This window comes from Sus scrofa, chromosome 6, assembly GCF_000003025.6.
Source record: "Sus scrofa isolate TJ Tabasco breed Duroc chromosome 6, Sscrofa11.1, whole genome shotgun sequence".
Taxonomy (NCBI): domain Eukaryota; kingdom Metazoa; phylum Chordata; class Mammalia; order Artiodactyla; family Suidae; genus Sus; species Sus scrofa.
Genome location: NC_010448.4, coordinates 45,129,592 through 45,146,289, shown reverse-complemented (window position 1 = coordinate 45,146,289; position 16,698 = coordinate 45,129,592). Strand labels below are relative to the sequence as shown.

Here is a 16,698-nt window from a genome sequence, read left to right as displayed (position 1 = left end):
CTCAGTTCCGGGCTCGACCCCGCAGCAGAGATGCTGGGGAGGTCGTGCGGCCGTTTGGCCCTTGTGCTCAAGAAAAGGAGGCGGGTAGCCGAAAGCAGGGCAGAAACACGTTCCTTTCGAACTCCCGGGCCAGGAGGCCCAGACTCAGACTTCGCGTGCCACTGCTTGCTGTAGAAGGGACGAGTAACTTGTGTTCTCACAGCCTCCCCCCACAGGGCTTGCTGCTAAGTCGGTCAAGACACCGAGTCCTCGCGTCCCGCTGCTTCCGGAGGAGGACAGAGAGCCCCGGGAGACGGGGCGGTGGCTGCCGCGATGAGCCACCAGGGGTCGCTGCAGGACCAGGGGCAAGGTTGCTCACCGCGGGCAGACTAAAGTCTGGACTCGGCTTTATGGTCCTGGGGGGGGCACAAGAAACTCTTTATTTTGGTGATGAAACCGCCAGTCCCCGCACAGTTAACTTTCACTCATGCAAACTTCACTGCCGTCACTCAACACAGGTTCGCCAGCCCGGGCTTCTGCGATCCGCAGTCAACCGAGAGAGAGCTCTCGGCGCCCCTCTTGCGGCGCTTCTTGGAGCTAGCTGAGTTTGGTAGGCTCAGCCGTAGCCGCGGTGCGGGGTCAGACGCCCAGCTGGCCCACCCGTCCTGTCTTACATTCTTTAATTGTACATTTAACTGAAGCCAAAGAAGCTGCTGACAATCCGTCAGGTGGAGGAAGAGGGTCTGGAGGAGGAGGAGGAGGAGTAGAGGAAGGTGGAGCGAATGGTCCATCCTGGTGGGAGCTGGCTGGGCGAGTGGCCGCGCATGTGCGCCTGCATGGAGGCCAGGCTGGGGCAGCCGGCTTTGCACAGAGGGCAGCGGTAGGGTGCGGCCCCGTGCGTCCGCAGGTGCTTGGTCATGGCTGAGAAGTCCCGGGAGCGCTGGGGACAGAGGCTACAGGAGAAGGGCTTCTCTCCTAGGGCAGGTCAAGGGGAAGGCTGGTGAAGGAAAGAACGAGACGACGAAGCCTGGCCTAGTGGTCGGTGGGGGCAATTGGGCAAGGGAGTTGTGCCAGAGCCAGGTGTGCAGAGAGGGACTTAGGAGCCGGCCCGCTGGAGTTTGGAAGGAAGCAGACAATTCGTACTGGGCAGGGTGCCCATACCTGTGTGGACACGGTAGTGCGTCTCCATCTGATGTTTGAGTGAAAACCTCTTCCCACAGACAGAACAAGAATAGGGCCGAGACCGAGCGGGAGGGCGTGGGGGAGGGTGTCGGGGAGATGCGTGGCCTGCTGTGGCCACATGACCCACACAGGTTGCAAGTTCACCTGTGGGGACAAAAGGCAAAGGAGGGCAGGGCTGGGAATCCCAGAGCTGGATCACTGAAACTCTCAGGCCAGACATCCGGGGCCACAGTGGGGCTGAGGCAAAAGCGTCCTCACCCTACTCACCTGTGTGCCTCTGATCAGCCTCCTCCATCTCCCCGGGGCTGAGTGCTGTGGGGCCCTGGGGGAGGGAACCTGGAGGGAGCAGAGTGAAGTACGGATCCTGCTCAGCTGAACTCCTGGAGCCCCAGCCCCAGCTGAGAGACCACGTTACAGCATGCGTGCCAGGCAGTGAGGGGCTTACCTGGGGTAGGGCTGGAGGAGGCCAACTGGTTCTGGCTCCAGAGGCCTTTGTGGAGGTTCAGGGACAGTGGGATCCTGGGAGTTGGATGGGGAAGGGTTACAGCCCTGGCTGCACCTGGCATCCTGGCCAAGCCCTTTCTGGGGAGGGAAATGTCAGGAGTCCTCTGCTGGGGCTGAACTTTGGCTTTCCCTGTGGCAGGAGCTTCCTGACCACTCTCCAGCTCAGAAAGTGTATAGTGGAGATGAGAGATATGGTGCCCTTCCACCCCTCACCGCTGCCTGTCCGCAGCCGCTCCCTCCCAGCTGGAGGTCTTCCATAGGCCCTTCAACTCACCTCTGGTCCTGAGGCCAGACCTCTTGCCAGGCTCCAGTGATGGGGGTGCTATGGGAGAAGGGAGTGCCATATCTGGGCGGCAATAGCAGGATGCTCCACAGGGCAGGCAGGCCCTCCCCCAACCAGGGGGCCTCAGCCCACCAGGGCCTAGGGGTGATGCCGGTTTGGAGGGGACCTGATGGGGGAAGGGGGCCAGGGAGCTCCCGCAGATTTTCCTCAGAGCCCCCTGGACCATCCCTCACCCGCATGATCATTTCTTGCTTCCCATGGCCAGTGGGGGCTTGGTTAAGTTTCTCCTTTAGTCTCATCTGTTCCCTTTGACCCTCCCAAGTTGTCTCTGCCATCTCAGGGCTCTCTCTTGGTCGCCTGTGCCTGTGCAATGTCTCCTGTTCTTGCTCACCAGCTCTAAAGAACATCTCTGCTCTCTGGTTCTCTCCAAAGCCCTCCACTCCTCTCAGAGAATCCCCTATGGGTTGCTCTGGTTCCTTCTGTTGTTCCTTCAGCCTTGGACCCAGCTCGTCTTTGGCAGGGTCCCTTTGAGCCCTCCTGCACGCCTCTTCCAGGGACTGTACCCCCAACACTCTGGCTGCCTCCTCAAGGGGGCCCAGTTCCCCAGGTTGCAGCTCTAGACTCTCCCCATAAACAAAGTGCAGAAGTTGGGCAAAGGTAGAAGGGCTGATGCCTTTTCCCACAGCCCAGCAGCCCCTGCGGCCCAGCTGCTGGCTCACACCTGCCAGCACCAGGCTGTGGGCAGGGAACTCCTGGCTCCCCACTGTGATCAGGGTATCACATAGTGCTGGCCGGAGCCTGGCTGCTAGCCGTACCAGCCGATCAGAGCCATAGGGACTAGGCAGTCTTGTCGGGGACAGGGGCATTTTGCCTTGCCTGGGTACCAATCTCAGAGGTTCTGAGAGAAGGGCCACAGTGTGGGGTCCATGGTAGAAAGGGGAGGGAGGAACAGCATATTCTCAAGCCTGTGGAGGTGAGGGGAGAAAGAGTGAGTGGTCTGAATCCGAACTCTCTGTCCTGAGGGGAGCAAATGGACTAACCCAAGAGAGGACCTGAGCTTCTCTGGAACCATAACAGGGTGGGGGTGGTGGGAGAATGGCTGTTAGACCAAATTCAGGACTTAGAGAGCAAGGGCCAGACGGTTAAGAACTGTATCAAGCAGTGGGGTGAAGACCAGAATAGACGGGTCCTGCCAGCTGGCAACGTCTGACTTAAAGGAAGCAGACATGGATACTGCGGCTTCTCCAAGCTCCTCTGCAGGGAAAGACCTCTGAGTAGGCCAGGCGCCCCTCATTCCAGACAGAGAGAGCACCACGAAACCCAGTCAGCCCTGGAAGTTAGGGATGGAGCAAGATACAGCTTCAGGAGAAAGTTCAGTATGTCCCCCTGCTGCAAGCCCATCAGGCGGAGCTGAGGGTCCCGAGAGGAAGAAAGGGCAGCAAGGCAGGGGTCGTAGCCACAGGAGGGCAGGCTCTCAGGCATCAATCGATCATCTCCCTGAGGCCCAAAACTTCTAGAACCCATCCTCAGAGAAGGAACTGGAAGAGACCAAAGAATCCCATGCAGTGAGTTAAGAGAGGAGGTCAGAAGCCACAGGAGACAAGGCTCCTCGCTCAAGGATGGAGAGACCTTGCAGAAGCCTTGACCCCTGAGGAAGGGGAGAAAGGGAAATGGGAACTATAGAGGGAGAGGCCATTTCCTCTCAAGATTAGGTAGGGAGATGATGCAATTTTGTTTTTTATAAGCCAATAGTGAAGAGTAGAAAGACAGACCCCAACAAGGCAGAAGTTTATCACACATCAAAACCACCACTTTGGACTTTAAGAAAACTGGGAACTCAGAAACAGAGGGACAGACCTAAGTGTGCCACTGCCCAGCAGGCGTATTCCTGGGTGTGGGCTCACCGTGAGTATGGACCCTATAGGAGGGAGGGTTACTGCTTGGCTACCTTGGGGAGAGGGCCACAGGGTGGCAGGAAGTGGACCGAAAGGGAGCTGTAATAGAAGGAAAGTCTCAGCTGGGGAGAGGCCACCACTCACCGGTTGTAGCTTCCTCCTGGACACCGCATGCTCTGAACTGATGTTGGGGCTCCTGTTCCCCACCCTCACCCCCCACCCCCCCCACCCCCGAGCTAGCCCCGCCTCTGACCTCACAGCCTTCCATTGGGTGTCCCAAGTATCAGTCTGCCACAATCCCCCAAGGGGTGTGGTTTTAAACCCCTGGCTCCACTTCACCCTTCCAGGAGAGACCATGGCTCTACTCCCAGAACCCAGGCATTGTCTCCTAACCTCCTGTCTTCTTATTCATTTGTGAACTCCTAGAGTCATAGAAGGGTCTCTGAAGCAATAAGAACTTGGGGATAATCAAACCAGCATTTGACTCTCATCTTTGCCATTTACTGGTTGAGTCACCTTGGGCAAGTCACCTCTCTGAGCCTCAGTTACCTCACCCATGAAATAAGGATCACCTCTGCTTACCACAGTTGGAGGTGGCGGGAAGATGACATGATGAATGTGAAAGTGGTTTCTCGGTACCTCGCATCGCTCAGATAGTATTAGTTCTGTTTCTCAGAGGTGTCAAGAGAGCTCTAGCAGCTGGAAGCTGTTTCTACTTCCTCAGAAGTAAAAAGGACTGAAACATCTGGATTCCAAGGAGAGTGTGAAGGAGGACCCAAGGCATGTCTCCGGCTCCCTCTCCCTGCCTTGGTACTAGCAAAGCCCTGACTGCTTTGTGGGAATGACCCCTGCCATCTGAGCCACCACTGGGAACTGGCTGTGTGAGTGACTCAGATCCTCCTATCAGGCTGTGAAGGGGGCAACCCCAGGAAGGGCCTGCGGTGGTCTTCGAAGAGAAAAAACTCCTTTTCTTGGGTTGATGACAAATGACATTTCTCTGAAATCAGGACTCTGGGGTTTCTTTCACTTCCTGCCTAGGGGGTGAAGGTCCTCAGAGATTTCCCCTCTTTTCACACTGTAGCACTCCTTAACCTGGGGAAAAGATGAGGTCTGAGAGACTCACATTTCTTTTTCTGTTTCTTATTATTTCATCATTCCTCATCCTGTGATAGATGTTTCATTCATAGAAGAAGTGTTGATAAGTCGCTTTATGATATGTGCCTGGCATATCACATATGCCTGATAACTGGAAGATGAACAAGTCAAGCACTGGTGGGCTGCTCTGATGACAAGACACAGTTTGGTTCTCCCTAGGCTTCTGCTTTAGATTCCAGACCTCTCCTAGACTCAAATATTATATCCCTAAACTCTTATTTCACCTTTTGGCACCAGGACTCCAAATGTTCAGATCAGCCTTCTACTCTCTCTCCGGCCCTAAGATGCCGTCCCTCTACCTTTCATTCTAGCTTGGGTGCAGGCAGATATTAACCCTTCCTGGATCAGACAGGGTGTGCCAATGGGTGGGGCTGGTGGAAGGGCAATAATAGTGTGGGGAGAGGGGAAGATGAGTCAGAGTGAAAGGGAAAATGCAAATAAATGGGCAAGCGGTATTCATCTGCTACTCTGATCGTTAAGTATTTTCCATTTCTGAGCTTTCTAACTCCTCACACTACCACACCCAGAGACTCATTAGATACCCATATAAAACATTAGACTTGGACACAGAAAAGTACCAATCTCTGATACGTATGTATACAGAGGGACACATCGTTCCTCCAACACAAAAGTACATACTCCCTTATTCCTTAGGTGGAATAAGTGGGGAAAGAAACACTAAGTTTAGGTATAGGGTCTGGAAGATGATGTCGTCACTCAGTGAAGTGTGGTCCCTCTCACCTCCCAGGCCTACATCATGCGCCCATGACTCAGCTCCCCCACTGTGGTTTGCCAATTGATGATCAAAAGAGTTGGAGATTGCTCAAAGGGCAGCCTTCTCTTATCCAAATGCAGTTGACAAGAGGAGTGTCACTGGGCTCTCAGGAAACCTAAAAGGGAGGGGAAGGGGCAAGGGGACTCCCTGTTTGCTGAACAAAAGCCCCCACGAATGGGAAACCCTACCTTTCCTCCCACTTGGTGTCTACCCCCACCTAAGGATATCCCTTTAGAGCCCGCCTCCTTAGATGTGTCTCTAGAGCCCTCTACACCTCAGCCCTTCCTCCTTTCTCCCTTTTTTTTTTTTTTTTTTGTCTTTTGTCTTTTCAGGGCTGCACCTGAGGCATATGGAGGTTCCCAGGCTAAGGGTCTAATCAGAGCTATAGTCGCTGGCCTACAGCCACAGCAATGCGAGATCCAAGCCACATCTGCAACCTACACCACAGCTCACGGCAACACTGGATCCTCGACCCGCTGACCGAGGCCAGGGATGGAACCCGCAACCTCATCGTTCCTAGTCGGATTCGTTAACCACTACGCCATGACGGGAACTCCACTTTCTACATTCTTGACTGCATAGCCCAAACCCTCTTGCATTGAGCAGTGACAACAGAAGCAGAAGATAATAGCACTTTGACTTGGAAGAGTAGGGACATTGCTTTTTCTATTCCTGAAAAGACTCTCCCCAGTGTCAGAGGCCTTGCCCACCTTCCACTTCCCCAGCTGACTCAGTAGGAATCGCTTGCGATTGAGGGTGAAGTCACGAAAAGACAGGCTATGAGAACACAAGCCCACATACTGGGAGTGGGCAGAGTAAGTAGGAGAGTTAAGGTAAATCATAATTGGAAAAGAAGTATGTGGAAAAGGAGGTGTGATTTTCACCTCTCCGTCCTTTCTAATATTACCAAATAAAGCTTGAAATCTGCTATTTCTTATTCTTACTGATAGGCTTGACCAGAAGCCACTTCAGGCACAACCCAGCTTGATGTAAAAATGTCAACACAGCAATATAAGTATGGCTTCTCTCTAAATATTTTAATTAAACTAAACTAAACTAAACCATCAGAATATGCCAATTAGAGAGATGATTGTTTTATGAAAAATATTCCCCCTTTGTCTTATGTAGTAAACACCCAAAGGCAAGTTAAACAAGATACAATTTAGAAAAGTTCTGTGAACTTCCCACTCTTCTTTGGAACACATTGTTTTCCACAAATTAAACTTCCCACAGCATTTTATATAAATTAAAACCAATTATCCAAACCTTATATAAACCTTCAAATGTTCACTCTTTTTAGTTAAGTACATCCAAAACATACCAGAGAAGAGACCCCACAGGGTGAGTTTCTTTCCTTCCTTGAATTTACGTTCTGCATAACCCAAGATCTGGATCTGGATCTAGTAACAGGCAGGTGAGCTGAATCTAGGTCATACAGAAACCCTTAAGTGGCAAAAGAACCAGACTAGAAGTTAAAACAACTTATGTTTCAAACACATCCTCACAATGGATGGCTTTTTTTTTTTTTCCCAGTGCCTGAGCCATGTGGAAGTTCTACTGGCCAGAGGTTGAACCTAGGCCACAGCAAGAGCACAGCAGTGACAGTGCTGGGTACTTAACCCACTGAGCCACCAGGGAACACCTGGATGGCTTGTTTTCTTCAGCCCTAACATGGGTCTAACTCTTCTGAGGCCCTCAACTTCCTCACAGGGATTGTTTTCTTTTTCTTTTTCTTTTTTTTTCTTTTTAGGGCTACACTTGATGCATACGGAAGTTCCCAGGCTAGGGGTCTAATTACAGCTACAGCTGCCAGCCTACACCACAGCCATAGCAACGCCAGATCTGAGTCGAGTCTTCAACCTACACCACAGCTCACAGAAATGCTGGATCCTTAACCCACTGAGTGAGGCCAGGGGTTGAACCCTCCACCTTACGGTTCCTAGTCGGATTTGTTTCCACTGTGCCATGACAGGAACTCCTTTTTTTGGAGGGGGTGGGGATTGTTTTCAAGACCAGTATTGACTATCAGTATTGCCTCAAACCCAGGAAGAAGGCCCCACTCTGGCCTCCTCTAGTTGTGTCTCTCTCTGTGGGCTAAGGAGTCTAAGGTTAGCCAGGAAGTGCCCACCTGGAATCTGTGCCCCTCAATTCTAGACTATGCTCTGTGAACTCGGAACCCTGGACCTCCTGGCCCAAATGGCCCACTTCAGGGCTTGCACAGGCCCCCCAGGTCTGTACTCTTCAGAGTGGACTATGTGACTGAGGTAATTGTGTGCCCAGACTGGGTGGGAGGGGCATGCAGACAGAGCTTGGACATGTAGGCTATAGCATGTGATGCAGCACCTTGGAGTGTGTGCCAACACCAGGTGTGGGGAGAAGAAGGGAAATCATTTCTAATCTTGCTGAGGCCCCATAAATAACAGGAGAGCCTGCTCTATTCTAGTGGTTCTTAACCTCTTGGGATCACTATCTGTTTTAAAATTTTTGTTTTTGTTTTTGTTTTTTTTGTTTGTTTGTTTGTTTTGCTTTTTAGGGCTGCATCTGAGGCATATGGAAGTTCCCAGTCTAGGGGTTGAATCGGAGCCACAGCTGCTGTCCTACACCACAGCCCCATCAATGGCAGATCCAAGCCGCATCTGTGACCTGCACCACAGCTCACAGAAATGCCAGATCCCCAGCCCACTGAGCAAGGCCAGGGATCGAATCCTCATCCTCATGTATACTAGCCGGATTCGTTTCCTCTGCGCCGTGATGGGAACTCCGTCATGGAATCAACTCTTTACATCAGAAAACTGGAGATTCTCATTCTTGCATGTGAATGACAAGAGAGTCACAGACTTCTCTGAAGCTCATCCTTGGACAAGTTAGACTCCTTATCCTTGTGGCTACTTTTGCCCTCTTCTTCCCCCCTCTCCCTCCCCCAATCAAGCAATACACTTAACAGTTTTTCGCAAAACCTTGTAATCCCCTCATAGGCTACCCCCTTGCACTCCCACCCTTGGTTTAAGAACTCTAGGTGTACAGGAAAGCACTCTGAAAGCTTTAATGCCACGTGGAACTTGAACAGCTGAGTGAAGTTAGCTATCAATATCTTGCCCCTTAAGTATCAAAAGATCTTCAGTAAAGACAACCTGGGAGATTTCCTGAAGAGTGGGATATCTCACCACTTCCTCTGTTCCCCCCCCCACCATGCTTAGAGGATATCTTCTGGAATGATTAGAAAGAGTGTGGGGAGGAAGGGGGGGAACAGCGACTAAAGGGTCCTGGACACAACTCAATCCTGGATCTGAGGTGGTTCTAGAGCCGCCTCAAAGCAATTATACTTCATGCAGGACAAACAATCTGCTGGGATTCAGAGACCTTCCCCTCCGTGGAACCTCCAGAAGACCATAGGCCTCACCTCCTGACCATGTTGTCCAACTTGGACCCAGTACTGGAAAATCTTCCAAGAGCACCCCAAGCAGGAATCCAGAGATGCTCCCCACCCCCCAAGCCTTGCAGTTTCATACTCCCTGCACAGCCTGGATGCAATGATTCTTGACAACTTCCCACTAGGCTTTCCACCTCATCAACACTCTCTCAGCCCAGGCTGGATCCAAAGACTCCAGAAAACCTCTCAAGAGCACACTAGTTTCATTTCTTGGCCAATGATTCCCAATAACCTCTGGAGAGCCACAGGCCTCTCCTTCTGGTCACAGATCCAGGCTCAGTCCAGAGACCCCAGACAAGCTCTCACAGTTCAGAGACCTGTACCTCATGGTCAATGACCCCACACAGACCTCCCAGGGCCTCCCACTGCCCCACAACACACTTCCAAAGCAGGCTGCCTCAGGGACCATGAACAATTCATAGGGAATGCTGGCCTGGTCTCTGAACAGCTTGGCCCAAAGGTGCCCAGGAAGCCCCATTTCCAGCGTCTCCAAGTCAGAGGGCATCTCCGGAGCCTAAAGCCCTCAGCCCTCCCTTCCTGATCCTCACAATGACCACTCAAGGCCCCGTATGCCAGCTTTGCCTGGGCCAGGCCTAAGCCCAAAGAAAAGTAAGGAAATCCATGGCACTCACCGACTCAGGCCCTGTTTCTCTCCCCACTCAGCCTCCCATACAGTCAGGGCGGCACAAGCCCGAGCGGCGGTTAGAAAGTGGACCAGCGGCGCGGCTCGAGGATCGAAGCTCGAGGCCAAGGCCGTGTGCACAGCTCGCTGGTGGAGCCTGGATTCCGAGGCAGGCGCTGATTGGCTGCAGCGCTGGCCACGCCCTCTTCCCTGAGCAGCTCCAACAGCCTGGGAGCCGCCTAGGACAGCTCCACTTCCCGGTGCCTGCCGCCGGACCTCCGCTGATTGGCTGGGGAGCTCGTGCCCACCTTGCTGGTGCTGTGGAGGGACAGGGCCTGAAGTCTGATTGGTTGGCGGACGTAGGATTCAGGCCTCAAAGGTTGAGATCTTATCCGCCAGTCGGCCCTCAATGCTGATGGGCTGCGGAGATTGCCCTGTCCCATCCCCTCTATGAAGAACCTGGGTCTTGAACCTCCTTCACCTAAATAGCCTTGGAGGCTCCCTCCGCAAGTGCTCAGGAATACCACTACTTTCTTCTGTCTTGCCAACCTGAGTAGCTCTCATTGCAAACCCTTTCACTTTTCTTCAACCCCTTACAATCTGTGGAGAAGTTTGATTAGGTGGGAAGCCCTCAGGAGCCAGCCAGGTTTTGAGCGGTTGCAGGCAGCTCCCCTTTCCCGCATCTTGCCCTGCCCCACCAGTGATTGGCTGCAGAATGCACCCTGACACACCGTGAAGTATGCGGAGCCAAGGAAGACACGGGGGTGAAGGGCAGTGCTTTGAACCCCTCATTGGCTTAGATACTCGCGCGTCAAATGCTCAATGACGCCTCGACTGTCAGCTGGGCCAGGATTAATTTTGTACTTCGAGTACCAGCCCGCACCACTTCGTAAAGAGAATGGTCCATTGAGCTGTTCTGCTATTTACTGGCCCAGGGTTAGAACCAGGCCAGCAGGCTTCCTGACTAGGCAGGGCTTTGCTACTGACACACGGTGCCAACCTGCGACTGGCGGACACTGTCTCTCCTCTCTCGCCAGCTCCACTGCGGTTGCACCGTTGATTGGCTGGCTCCACTCTCTCCTAAGTGGCTTAGCCTGGACATAGCCAATGAGGAATAAGGGCGCTTTAAGGAGGTGGGCATTGCTCCGCCGCTTCCACTTCTGATTGGTCCCGAGGCTTGCTTCATCCCCTTTGATTGATCAGGCCAACGGTTTTGGGCGGCGGTTAGAATTCTGTCCCTTTGCTTGGGTTTAGTTTTGGGGCTCTGAGTGTTGTCTGGAGTCTCCTTCCCTGCGTCTAGGAGGGGAAGGACTGGAGTTGGAGAGTGGGGTGGTGGGAGGAGCTGGAAGGGGTCCTGCTGGGGAGGGCGTGACTCAGAGGAGCTTGGGAAGGTGTGAACCGAGACCTCCTAAGGCGAGGTGAGTGCCGGGCAGGAGGGAGATAACCCCTCAAATAGCAGGGGAAAGACAGGCGCTATGGTAACGGTGACAACTCCAGTGTACTGAGCTCTTTCCATGTACCGCTTTATGTATGAATCCTTCTAAATAACCCTGTAATAGCCTGGTTAAACGCTTGAGGGTCTGAGGTGAAGTCACTTGAGTTCCACAGTTTTACAGGCATTGCTGGGATTCCGACCTTGTTCTGGTGAGAGTCCAACATCCGAGCTACACTACGATTAAATAGGGTTGATCTTATAGATGTGAGATGGGGTCTGACGTGGTCAGGCTGGCCTCAGTTTACTTCATCTATAAATGAGGGTTTGGTTTTTTTGTTTGTTTGGTTTTTGGAGTTTTGTTTTGTTTTGTTTTATTTGTTTTTGTCTTGAAGCTGATCCTGAAGGCTCAGCACTCAGCGCATATTTTCAACTCCTCAAACTTTGGGGCAAATGCATTTTCATTCTAGAAAAGGATATTTTAAAAATCAGAATCATCATATCTTTGCCACTTTTTGGCCCTTACACTGAACCAGGCCAGTTTTAAGTGCTTTATGTGCATGATCTGACCAAATCCTCATAACCAGGTCTATTAGATATATACTGTTATTATTCTTACTTCACAGATAAGCAAATTGAGGCTGAGAATAGTTAGTTTCCCTAGGATCTCACCAGGAGTAATTGTCAGAGCTGGAATTCGAACTAGGCCTGTTGCAGTTTGACTCCAGAGCCTAAGCTCCTAACCATTGGTATACACTGCCTCCCATCCTAACAGCTACAGTGTCCAGAGTGTGGGCATACATGGTCCTGGGGAATCCTCATAGCCATCCCAGGAAGAGGAATGATTACAACACCCACTGAAACAGACAACTGAGGCTCATGGAGGTGAAGAATATAGCTGGTCCACAGCTGAGCAAGGAGTGGGGAGGAATGATACATAATCTTCTGAATCCAAACCCATGTTCTTAAGCACTCCTCAAACTGCTTCATTTGACAGATGAAGGAACTGATTCCCTAAGGAGAATTGAAGCTGGAATTCAGACCCAGGTCTATCCAACCCAAGAGATCACCTCTGGAACTGCATGGTCTCTAGGAAGTACGTGTCTGGCAGATCTTGTGTTGGGTCAGGTGAAGTCCTCTTACCCAGCCAGCCTTGTTTGCGAACAGTGAGGTCATCAGTTCCAACTTTGGCCCTAAAGGTGGTTGGAAGAGTATTTCACAGCCCCAGAACGTTTGGGGGTTCTCATTGAGAAGCCTGAATCATAATTGCTCCAATTTATTGAACACTTTTTATGAGCCAAGCAAGGTGGAAAGCATTCTGTGTGTGTTCTCTCATTGAATCTTATAATAATTCTAGGATATAGGGATTATTATTGTCTCCATTTCACTTGGGAGGAAACTGAGATCCCATGAGGGATGCAACACATCTATGTTTGCAGAGCTGGTGGAGCCTAGATTAGAACCCAGAGATCCTTTCTCTAGAGCCCTCAATTCCAGCTGCCCAGATGTGTAGACATGAGAAGATGGAGTGGGGGACCCTGGGTTCTGGCAAGATGGAGTAAGAAGAGTTGTTGGCCTCATTCTGGAATTTAGATTGTAAGATTAGGAGAGTCAACTGTCCGAGAGGAGTAGAGAAGTAACTATGGCTTATTGAGCAACTACCCGGTGCCAGACCCCATGCTGGTTACACTTTAATACATGCTGAGGAGCAGAGGGCCTTGTGATTAAGAAGTTGGACCCTGGGTCCAATCTGCCCAAACTCACGCCCTGGTCTTGCTACTTGCTAGTTGTGAGACATTTGGCAAGTTTACTTAACCTCTCTTGGCCTCAATTTCCTCATCTGTAAAGTGGGGATAATGATAATAAATATCTCTGAAGACTGTCAAGAGGATTAAATGAACTAAGAGAACAGTGGTATCTCTTTTCCTGCCCAATGCCCTGAAATTGAGTTGTTTCCTTGTACTCAATGTCATCTGCCTTGACTCTGGTGTAGACACTGAAAATTAAGGCCAGATATTTGTGAGGGGAGAGGCCAGAGGAAGTGTGTTCCCAGAAGAGGTAGCTAATGCCAAGGCTGTGAAATAGGAGCCAACTTAGTAAGTCTGAGGTACATATAGCAAGAAGTCCAGCTGGAAGCAGGCAGATGACTAAGACTCAGGGGCTCAGCTCAACTGCACACATGCTCATAAGAGGCATCAAAATGACCTTGTACTTTCCAGAGAGTAATGGAGTTTACTCAGGCTTTCATCTCTGGAGAAACCCAAGGCCACGATTACTTTTGAGACTCTGTGTCCAAGCACAGGGATGTAGAAGTGAAGCTTTGAACTCAGGTCGTCTTGAAGGGCTCACGTGTAGGGATGAGGAGACTAGCATTCGCTCAAGTATTTATTAAACTCTGACAGCATATGCCATCTGTACCAAGCCCTGGGAAGATTTAGCCCCTTCAAAATCTTTAAAAGATATAACTTTCTAAAACCGTCTGGAGGTTCCTCAAAAACTAAGTATAGAACTACCATATGATCCAGCAATCCCACTCCTGAACATATATCTAGACAAAACTGCTATTCAAAGAGATACATGCACCCCTATGTTCATTGCGGCAACATTCGCAATAACCAAGACATGGAAACAACCTAAATATCCATCGAGAGACGAATGGATTAAGATGTGGTACATATACACAACAGAATACTACTTAGCCATAAAAATAACGAAATAATGCCATTTGCAGCAACATGGATGCAGCTAGAGATTCTCATACTAAGTGAAGTAAGTCAGAAAGAGAAAGACAAATACCATATGATATCGCTTATATGTGGAATCTAAAATGTGGCACAAATGAACATGTCTGCCAAACAGAAACAGACTCACAGACATAGAGAACAGACTTGTGTTTGCCAAGGGGGAGGGGAGAGGGAGTGGGATGGACTGGGAGTTTCGGGTTAGTAGACACAAACAATTACATTTAGAATAGATAATCAATGAGATCCCACTGTACAGCACAGGAAATTATATGCAGTCTCTTGGGGCAGAAACTGATGGAAGATAATATAAGAAAGGGAATGTATATACATGTATGACTGCATCACTTTGCTGTACAGCATAAATTGGCACAACATTGTAAACTATATATTTTTTATTTTTTTGTCTTTTTGCCTTTTCTTGATCTGCTCCCGCGGCATATGGAAGTTCCCAGGCTAGGGGTCGAATCAGAGCTATAGCCACCAGCCTACACCAGGGCCACAGCAACATAGGATCCGAGCCGCATCTGCGACCTACACCACAGCTCACGGCAACGCCAGATCTTTAACCCACTGAGCAAGGCCAAGGATGGAACCCGGTAGTCGGATTCGTTAACCACTGTGCCACGACGGGAACTCAACTATACTTTAATAAAAAAGAAACTAGTAAATCTGATTTTAAAAAGAACTTTCTGGGAGTTCCTGTTGTGGCATAGGGGAAACGAATCTGACTAGGAACCACCTCGAATTCATATGGTGAAATCTAATTCCTAACAGGGGGTTATTGGGCAATGGGGCCTTTGGGAGGTGATTAGGTCCTAAGGGTGGAGTCCTCATAAATAGGATTAATGCCCTCATAAAAGGGACCCCGGAAAGAGCTCCCTTCCTCTTCCGTCTTGTGGCGTTACAGTGAGACTGCAGCCAGAGAGTGGGTCCTTACCAGAGACCAAATTTGCTAGTACCTTCATCTTGAACTTTCCAGCCTCCAGGATGGCGAGCTGATGATTTCTGTTCAAAATCAAGCCAGCCTGTGGTCTGTGATAGCAGCCCAAACAGGCAAAGACAGAAGGACTGCAGTCCTACTGGACCAGGTCCCTGTTCTTAGGACCTCATTGCATTAAACTCCCTCCTTAAAGGCCCAACCTCCAAATATAGTTACGAGAGTTAGGGCTTCGACACAGGAATTTGTTGGGGAGTGGGGGGAGGACACAATTCAGTCTCTATCATTGCACACCTACCACTGAGGGACTCACTGTCTGGTAGGGGAGATGCGTGTTATTTATATCATGTGGAGGGAGCCGAGCAGATTGGTTATGATGTCAGCTCTGGAATCAGACTGACAGGGTTTGGGTCCTGCCTCTGTCATTTACCAACTGTGTGACCTTGAGCAAGTGTCTTCCACTTGCCGTACGTACCCTGAGAGGATCAGTGAGGGGATACCCTTGAAGTTCTTAGGACAGCCCCTGGCACAGAGTATGTGCTCATTAAATGCTGGCTGCAGTTGTTAATTACAAGTCAAGTGAAAACCACGCTAAGTGCTCTGAAGAAAAACCTCAAGATAGATTAAGAAAGTAACACTCTTATCTGGCCAGTGTTTTTAAGAAAGACTTCCTGGAGGAAGTGATGCTTGCACGCAGATCTGAAGGATGAGTGCTCGCTAACCAGACTAGGGAGAGAAGAGAGTCTTCCAGGCAGGAGGATGTAGGTTTCAGAGCTCTGGAGTGGGAGGAAACGTGGCCCGGAAGTTCAATAGCTCTGGCGCTGAGAGAGCCAAGCCAGGAGGCACAGGGGAAAGTGAGGCTTGGTATGGGCGCAGGCTAGCCTAGTAGGCCAGGCTCAGGTGTGCTGGCATTCTCCTAAGAGACATGCAAAACCACAGAAGGAAGTGTCTTTTTTTCTTTTTCTTTTTCAGAGACTAATTATTTTCCACTCCTGTGGCATATGGACGGTTCCACGTCCGGGATCTAACACAAGCTGTAGCTGTGACCTACGCCACAACTGTAGCAATGCTGGATCCTTAACCCACTGCGAGGTGCCACCACAGACAAGCCGGATCATTAACCCGCTGCACCACAGCAGCTAATCCTACAGAGATTAGTGTAATAAATCCCTATGTACTTCTCACCCAGATGTAAGAACTATCAGTATTCTGCCTTATTTCATCAATACTCCCTCAGTCTTTTTTTTTTTCTTCTAAATGTTTTTCTCCTTGAACACATTCTACTTAAAATGAAAGCTATTGGGACAAAAATCTCTTTATTAAGAGGAAAAGGTACACAGATAATTGTGTTTTTTTTTAATTTTATTGTTTTTTTTTTTTTTTTTTTTTTAGGGCCGCACCCACGGATATGGAGGTTCCCAAGCTAGGGGTCAAATCAGAGCTGTAGCCACAGCTGTAGCCTGTGACCTACACCCCAGCTCATGGCCATGCTTAATCCTTAACCCACTGAGAAAGGGCAGGGATTGAACCACTATCCTCATGGATTGGAGTCATTTTCATTTCCACTGAGCCACGACAGGCACTCCACAGATAATTGGTTTTGTCAAGCAATGGTATATGCTGTTTAAGGAATGCATTTTGTGAAATACCTCGAAAATGCCTGTGAAAAAAGTTTAGCACCAAAATCAACAGCTTTTACACTACAGACATACCTCATTTTATTTTGCTTTGTTTTATTGTACTTCACAGATTCTGCACTT

The 16,698-nt window shown here is 50.1% G+C and overlaps 1 protein-coding gene and 1 long non-coding RNA gene across 8 annotated transcripts; one reads left to right on the top strand and one right to left on the bottom strand.

Moving 5' to 3' along the window:
- On the bottom strand, window positions 387–5,717 carry ZBTB32 (zinc finger and BTB domain containing 32). Of its 7 annotated transcripts, none has more exons than XM_021097174.1 (6): window positions 3,988–4,050; window positions 1,940–2,913; window positions 1,607–1,743; window positions 1,429–1,497; window positions 1,141–1,305; window positions 387–954 (listed from the first exon to the last, which is right to left on the bottom strand). In XM_021097174.1, the coding sequence occupies exons 2-6, from the start codon at window positions 2,812–2,814 to the stop codon at window positions 704–706; spliced, it is 1,497 nt and encodes a 498-aa protein (XP_020952833.1). In that variant the 5' UTR covers window positions 2,815–2,913; window positions 3,988–4,050; the 3' UTR covers window positions 387–703. The 7 variants fall into 7 exon arrangements, with proteins under 7 accessions (XP_020952833.1, XP_013853793.1, XP_020952837.1 ...); XM_013998339.2 differs by having other exon boundaries at window positions 1,607–1,680; XM_021097178.1 differs by having other exon boundaries at window positions 1,607–1,680; window positions 1,940–1,987; window positions 3,988–4,038.
- LOC102166468 lies at window positions 11,087–16,264 on the top strand. Its single transcript, XR_303806.3, has 3 exons — window positions 11,087–11,243; window positions 12,255–12,353; window positions 15,911–16,264. It is a non-coding gene; the product is annotated as an uncharacterized LOC102166468 (long non-coding RNA).

Coding starts and splice junctions, on each gene's coding strand:
- ZBTB32 (XM_021097174.1), bottom strand. CDS start 2,814: ATGCCCCTGTCCCCGACAAGACTGCCTAGTCCCTATGGCTCTGATCGG. Junction 1,306..1,428: donor GGCTGATCAGAGGCACACAG/GTGAGTAGGGTG, acceptor TTGTCCCCACAG/GTGAACTTGCAACCTGTGTG. Junction 955..1,140: donor GCACTACCGTGTCCACACAG/GTATGGGCACCC, acceptor GACCTGCCCTAG/GAGAGAAGCCCTTCTCCTGT.